Source organism: Garra rufa, chromosome 17, assembly GCF_049309525.1.
Source record: "Garra rufa chromosome 17, GarRuf1.0, whole genome shotgun sequence".
Classification (NCBI taxonomy): domain Eukaryota; kingdom Metazoa; phylum Chordata; class Actinopteri; order Cypriniformes; family Cyprinidae; genus Garra; species Garra rufa.
Genome location: NC_133377.1, coordinates 41,533,545 through 41,540,934, shown reverse-complemented (window position 1 = coordinate 41,540,934; position 7,390 = coordinate 41,533,545). Strand labels below are relative to the sequence as shown.

At 37.6% G+C, this 7,390-nt stretch overlaps 2 protein-coding genes across 3 annotated transcripts in view; one reads left to right on the top strand and one right to left on the bottom strand.

Annotated features, from left to right (window-relative positions):
* The first annotated feature begins 2,197 nt into the window (after window positions 1–2,197).
* Window positions 2,198–4,424, top strand: LOC141289226 (transcription factor Sp8-like). 2 transcript variants are annotated; one of them, XM_073821320.1, is made up of 2 exons: window positions 2,198–2,268; window positions 3,088–4,424. In XM_073821320.1, exons 1-2 carry the CDS (start codon window positions 2,248–2,250, stop codon window positions 4,294–4,296), a joined length of 1,230 nt encoding a protein of 409 aa, XP_073677421.1. In that variant the 5' UTR covers window positions 2,198–2,247; the 3' UTR covers window positions 4,297–4,424. The 2 variants fall into 2 exon arrangements, with proteins under 2 accessions (XP_073677421.1, XP_073677422.1); XM_073821321.1 differs by having other exon boundaries at window positions 2,208–2,346.
* A 2,690-nt stretch (window positions 4,425–7,114) lies between these two features.
* The window catches only part of LOC141289416 (integrin beta-8-like), a 21,382-nt gene continuing 21,106 nt past the window's right edge, over window positions 7,115–7,390 (bottom strand). The window contains exon 10 of the mRNA XM_073821514.1: window positions 7,115–7,119. Within this exon, the coding sequence (XP_073677615.1) occupies window positions 7,115–7,119 (5 nt within the window). The remainder of the gene's footprint in view (window positions 7,120–7,390) is intronic.

Below are 7,390 nucleotides of genomic sequence, written 5' to 3'. Positions count from 1 at the left end.
GATTGGCCTTAATTGTCATGTAATTGCAGGATATTAAACGGTCTCCCTGTGCATTTCTGCAGAGATATTTTACGTTCTCTCAAAAACCAACAAGCAAACAATTAAAGTGCCCCCTCTTTCTCTCTCTGCGTCTCTCTCTCCCTCGGTCGGTGCGTTTTGTCGGTGCTCGATGGTCCGTGTTAACGCGCTTATTATGAGAACAGGTTCCTCACGGGATTTCTGCACATATACGTGTGGGAAAGAATGCGAAGAGAGAGAGAGAGAGAAAGACTGAAAGAGAGAGAGAGAGAGAGAGACATCTGTTCAACACACATATGTGCAGGTCTACTGTATCATGACCTCTGAACTTTGGTTAACTTTACCACTAATCGACGTTAACGCGTTTTATTTTATTTATGTTTTTCTATTTTGAATAAGAAAAAAAAAATTAAAATATACGCTTTTATTTATATTTTTTTAACCAATTTCCATTAGAAAACTATTTCGATATTTCAGTTTAGGCTATATCACTTATCTAAAGAAATTACCAGAAATTACGATTTAGGGAAAATTAAACAGAAATAACATAGCCTCCAAACATAGCCTTTTGCTCACCAAAATGCGTGGTTTCATAGGCCATATAAAAACAAACGAGTCTTTGATTGTTTTGAACGAGTCTCGTGTTTTGATTAATTTCCTATAATTGTGATCGTCTGAAAACTGCATTAAAACTGCTTTTAAATAACTTTTCCTGCTGCCCTGCAACGATCGAACATTAATATCAAACAAATAAAATCGTATGTGTTTGAAGCTCATCTCTTTATCAAATTTGAAAGTCAAATTAAACGCACGAAGATGCGCGACCTAAAGTTACTGTTATATCACTTTTGTGCATTTAATTTGTAGAGTTTACACTGAACATCCGCAATTCAAAATTAAATACAGAACTGGAAATAAACAGAAATGTGTAGGCAGCAAAAAACATAATTAAACGTTTTGTATAGGATACAAATAAATGCTATTTCTAGATCACTAAATCTACGTCCATTGGTGAGCATGATAAAAAATTACCTGTATTATACTGATGGACATGTTTTTTTTTTTTGTTTGTTTCCATTAAAGCCCAAAGTGCTCTTTGTACCTTCTTAAATAATCTCAGATTCATATATTCTTTCGCTAAATTTGATTCTGGACTTAAATTGGTGTATGGTTTGTTAAGATAGGACAATTGGATAGGACAAAATCTGAATATTGACAAAATCGCCTTTAAAGTTTAAGTTTAAAGTCCAAATGAATGTCTTAGCAATGCATATTACTAATCAAAAGTTAAGTTTTTATATATTTATGGTAGGTAATTTACAAAATATCTTCATAGAACACCATCTTTAAGCTAATATCCTAATGATTTTTGGCATAAAAGAAAAATCAATAATTTTGACCCATACAATGTATTTTTGGCTGTTGCTACAAATACACCCGTGCTACTTAAGACTGGTTTTGTATAATCTGTAATGAAGGCATTAATGGAAGCATTACTGGAAATTTCAGACATTTTGCATCGCAGTACATCGCAACGCTTGCAATTAGCCTTTGTTTAACTGTAAATCGTTTAAAATGGCGGTAAATCAGATCAGAAACTGGAGTGCGGGGCTGCCTGTGGATTAAGCTCGCATGAATCTCTGTTGTGAATGAGATGAAAGAGGAAAGAGCCCGTGGATGAAGTTCATCTCTTCTTGTTTGTGAAGCTGCTGCTCCACCACGTGCAACACCCACTTCCACCCCCCTCGAGTTTCCCGCCACGCCCCCCGACCTACAATTCAACAAGGGTCCTGACGAATTAAAACACATCTTAAAGAATAAAAATAAATAAATAATACACTGTTAAATGTTTTCTTTTTTCATATCCAGATGATAAGTGTAGAATTTTGCACCGAAAAAAAATCAAGAAATACCCACAGCATCTCATTAGCATAAAATATTAGTTACCCTTACATGGGTTTCCCCAGCAATTAAAAAAAAAAAAGGTCTTCCAAAGGTTCACCCGACCTCCCGCTCCACCCACTTGTAAACAACACGTAGTTGAGAGCTCCGGCGATCGATGACATCACCAGCGAAAGAAGCGTTCCCGAGAGTTTCGGCTGATCTGATTGGTCCAGCGGGATCTGCCGGATCTTCAAAGCTGGAGCCGAGCGCATTTGTTCAACGGTGGGCGGTAAAAGTCTCCAAAACAGCCGAAGGACTTATAAATGTAAAGACCTTTCGCAGGTGATGGCAACTTCACTTCTTGGGGTGAGTACAGATACAGCTCTTGGGTCCGTCCAGGGAAGATTTCAAGTGGACTTTCAACTGAAATGAGAACAATCTGAGGTTGTTTAAAGTTTATTTGCTTGGCATGTACATTAGGCTACGGGCATGTTTGTGCGTAATTCTGCGTAAAAGCAATCGAGTTGCATTCGGATTACAGGAGCGAATAGTAAAATCCTAAAAAATAGGTGTTTTTAAAAAATAATATTTGTTGAACATTTATTCGAAGACATTCAGCAAAGAATCCTGTTCTTGTGTTTAAAAAATATTTTAAAAAGTTATTTGATTTGTCATTATACACCAAAACAGATGGTTATAGATAAATTCTAGTCTTAAACTCCGATAGTTTAGACTTTAAAACTCTTTGTTTTTACGAAAATATGAAAATAACTGTTGATAGCACCGATTTTGAAAAAGTTTTACGCAGAAATATTTGCACAAAGGATTGGGTTTAAAATAATGCAACTGAAAGTGCTTAAAATGTTTCAGAGCAAATCAATTGAATGCAAAATGTGAGATACTAGCTCCTTATGATTATATTTCGTTTGCATTATTACGCAAATTCAAATGTCTTAAAACGGACTGAGTTTAAACTATTGCAACTCTGTTTATTTCACGCGTTATGCTCTGAATTGACCGAATTTATGCTATGTGGCAAAGGGAAAAGTAATTGAGCTCGTATCTGCTTTGCAAACAATGTGTTTGGAATTGTATATTACCAATATTGATTGCTTTTGGTTTTGAAAGTCGCTTTGAATATAAATCATGAATATAGGCCTAAATGTGAATGTTTTGTGGTCACAGGAGGAACCGAGAGTTGGATCCACTCCATTGGCCATGTTAGCAGCAACCTGTAACAAAATCGGGAGCTCCAGTCCCTCTTCGGACAGCGGCTCGTTTGGAAAAGGAGGTTTCCACCCGTGGAAGCGCGCAGCGCCCAGCAGCTGTTCTCTCTCTCCGTTCGGCGCGCAGCGGAACGACTCGTTCAGCGCCAACAGCTCGTTCTCCTTAACGGGCAGCAACGCCTCCACCAGTCCGTTTGGAAACGACTATCCGGTGTTTCAAACTTCAGTCGCCAACAGTTCTCAGGACGCGAGCGCGCAGTCGGTGTTCATCTCGAAGGTGGACACCCTGCAGGGGATTTACCCGAGGATGAGCGTCGCGCACCCATATGAGACGTGGTTCAAATCCGCGCACGCTGGCATCTCCGCCGGGGACGTGAGCGCCGGTGGCGGCTCCTCCTGGTGGGATGTGAGCACCGGTTGGATTGACGTACAGAGCGCGAACGGCGCCGCGCTCCAAAGCTCTTTGCATTCACCCTTGGGGGGCTACAACTCAGACTATACCTCCCTCACTCACTCCGCGTTCAGCGCCAGCCCGTCTCCGCATCTCCTCACAGGTGGCCAGCACCTCATGGACGGATTCAAACCCGTTTTATCCGCAACTTACCCAGAAACTGGCCCGGGTACTAACGGCGCAGTTTTAGCCGGGTCTCCGGTGGTACCGCTCGCCGGGTCTCCGCGCTCATCCACCAGGCGGTACTCCGGGAGAGCGACCTGCGACTGTCCGAACTGTCAGGAGGCGGAGCGGTTGGGGCCCGCAGGGGCCAGTTTGCGCAGAAAGGGGCTCCACAGCTGCCACATCCCGGGTTGCGGGAAAGTATACGGAAAGACATCGCACCTCAAAGCGCATTTGCGTTGGCACACCGGCGAGAGGCCCTTCGTCTGCAACTGGCTGTTCTGCGGGAAGCGCTTCACCAGGTCCGACGAGCTCCAGCGGCATTTACGCACACACACCGGGGAAAAAAGATTCGCCTGTCCGGTGTGCAACAAGCGCTTCATGCGCAGCGACCATCTCAGTAAACACGTGAAAACGCACAGCGCCGGCGAGCCCGGCTCCAACGGGGTTAAAAAGGGCAGCGATACCGACAGCGAACAGAGTGTACCAGGCAGCCCAGCCTGCCAGTCACCGGAAATGATCCACAACACAGAACCCGTCCAAAACGGCCTCTGAACATGCGTTCTTAAATAAAGGTTCTAATTAGAGCCAAAACTTTAAATTCTCAAATTCCTTCGAAAACCAGTCTGGTACTTTTAAGAACTCAAAACACTGATTTGAAGAAGCTTTAAAACATCAAAGAACCATAAACACTCTTAAAAATAAGTGTTCCAAATCTTTTTCGTAGCGATTTTTGGTTCCTCGAAGAACTTTTCGGTGGAAAGTTCTTAAAAGCGTTTTTTCTTAGTGTTAGAAATGTAAAAAAAAAAAAAAAAAAAATCTAAACTTTTTTTTCTCCCCATTATAACATTTTGCGTTACAAATTTTTTTTATGGAGAACCATTTATGCCAATAAAGAACATTTATTTTAAAGTATAGCAACTCGAGAACTCTATAAGGAAAGTGGTTCTTGTCATTTTTGGTCTTTAAAGAACCAGGTGCGTTCATTAAAGAGCCTTTATTTTTAAGAGTCATCACTTGTTAAAAAAAATCGAACGAATTATTTTTTTCCGCATTATAATAAGATTAGAACATTTTGCGTAACAAATGTTCTTTATGGAGAACCATTGATGCCAATAAAGAACTTTTATTTTTAAGAGTGTAGAAATTCGAGAACTCTATACAGAAAGCGGTTCTTGGTCATTTTTGGTCTTCAAAGAATCAGTAGTGTTTATTAAAGAGCCTTGATTTTGACTTATGAACGCACTGCTTTCGTTGCGTCCTGAAATCACGCAAAGGCCAGTGAGTTTATCAGACGCCAATTTTGATCACATTTGACTCTCAGGTGTTCTTGGATATTTAAACCAGTCCTTTTTGGATACACAGTGGCAAAAATAACCTCGTCATACAGATAAAGATGAAACAAACTGCTGAACTTTGATATTTGCGCTGCATCTAGAGATTCTCCATTCACTCATGTCTATCGAGGCACTTTATTACCTAAATAAGAAAATCAAGGATTTATTTCGCAACAGCTGCACAAATGTCTTATTATTCTGTATTTGCCAACTGAACTGTTTTATTTTGTGCTCCTTGATTTCGAGTCTATAATAAAACGCCTCATCTGGAGATGGAAGTGCGTTTTTTGTACATTAGTCGTGCAGTTGATATCTGAACTCTTCTCAATGCAAAGTGGAATTTGTACATAGGATTGTCTTGAAACTCTATTTATCATCGAGTTTGATTTGTGCTTTGAAGTCTATCAGAGTCGCACTTTGAATCTATATTTATAATTTCACGATCAGTTTGTTTATCTTTTGTTTTATTATTATTTAATTGAGCATGTGTGTTTGTATTTACTGACCGTTTCCTTTGAGGTAATAAAGTCACACTTGACTTGGCTATATCGACTGTTTTTGGGGGAAATGTAGGCCTTTGGTCTGTGGGTTGATAAAAAAAATGATGGTTTACCACAAAAACATGTTTTGAATTGCTAAGCAACGTTATTAAAGCATGTATGATAGAAAGACGAAATCACATGCAGGATAAGAAATAAAGAATTAGTACTGAATGTTTTAAAGTATTTAATAATTTGACACGAGGAAAATTTAACTTAGAGTACTTCAACTGCATGTGCGTTTTCTTTTCAAGATAATAAAGTCGCTAAAATATATAATTTAGAAAATATATAGCCTACTTAATATTATTATATATAATACTTTAATTTAAATACTTATTTATAAGGACGATCTAGCCTACGTCTACCACTGTTTTAATTTTTGAAATCTAAAAAATGATTTTAAAAGAGGCTTGTACGAACTGGGTTTCTAGAAGTGACTTTATCTCAGAACAAACTCACACTACAGTCATAACTCTAGTCATCTTTTACATAAAATTAATTCCTAAAATCAAAGTTTTAGTTTCAAATATCTTCATCTACAACGCGGTTACATTTAATTCCTTCATTACATCACTGCTCTTGTGAGTATTTGGCGCCTCATTGTGGTCAAAAAGCTCTAATACACAGTTCAATCCATTTTCAAAGCTGAATAAATAAGCTTTCCATTGATATATGGTTTGTAAGGATAGGACAATACTTGGCCGAGATACAACTATTTAAAAATCTGAAATCTGAGGGTGCAAAAAATTCAAAATATTGAGAAAATCGCCTTTAAAGTTGTCCAAATAAAGTTCTTAGTGAAGCATATTACTAATCAAAAATAAAGTTTTGATATATTTACGGTGGGAAATATACACAATATCTTCATGGAACATGACCTTTACTTAATATCCTAATGATTTTTGGCATAAAAGAAAAATCGATCATTTTGAATGTATATTTGACTACTGCTACAAATAAACCAGTGCTGCTTAAGACTGGTTTTGTGGTCCAGGGTCACATTAGACGACATTATTTATCGTACTTACCTTATTTTGCAACGCGGAAGCATATTCTGTTAATGTACGATACTTCCGATTCATTCTTCGCTGTAAGTAAATAATAATAATAGGCCTAATAAAGTGCAGTAAACGGTGAAACTGTTTGTAGGTTCATGTTTACGACAATTGAAATATTATTTTAACAAATTCCAGATTGCATTATTAAGTAAAACGGAGTGTTTTTGTACAGGTAAAATGACTGAAGCGAATAACACCGGAAGCTGCACACATTTAAATTTAAAATGGCGCGTCCGCCTTTGCATTAAAATCAGCAGCAAAACTCGACAGCAGGTCGATTTGAAATTGAGTTTACATTTTGGCATACAAGTAGGAATATTTATCAAAAAGTTTGTCAAATTAAAATCGACATGCTCTTGATTATTTACCTTCATACTGACGACTGATTTTACATCAGCAGTAGAGCAGCACAGGAAAAAAAACCCCGCAATAATCTTTAGGCTACAACAACATGCCACACATAAATAAATACATACATACATATTAGATAATTTTACATATTTTTAAAATTTATACGTACACTACCAGTAAAAAGTTTTTTAACAGTAAGATTTTTAATGTTCTTTAAAAAAAAAAGAACATTTATTGATCTAATTTACAGCAAAAACAGTAAAAATCTTAAATAAAATATTTTTCTGTTTAAAAAAAAAAAAAAATATATATATATATATATATATATATATATATATATATATGAAATTGAGTTTACATT

Excerpts from the sequence above, each read along its gene's own strand:
- LOC141289226 (XM_073821320.1), top strand. The coding sequence starts at position 2,248 with ATGGCAACTTCACTTCTTGGG. Across the intron at positions 2,269-3,087 it reads TGGCAACTTCACTTCTTGGG|GAGGAACCGAGAGTTGGATC; the intron begins GTGAGTACAGAT and ends TTGTGGTCACAG.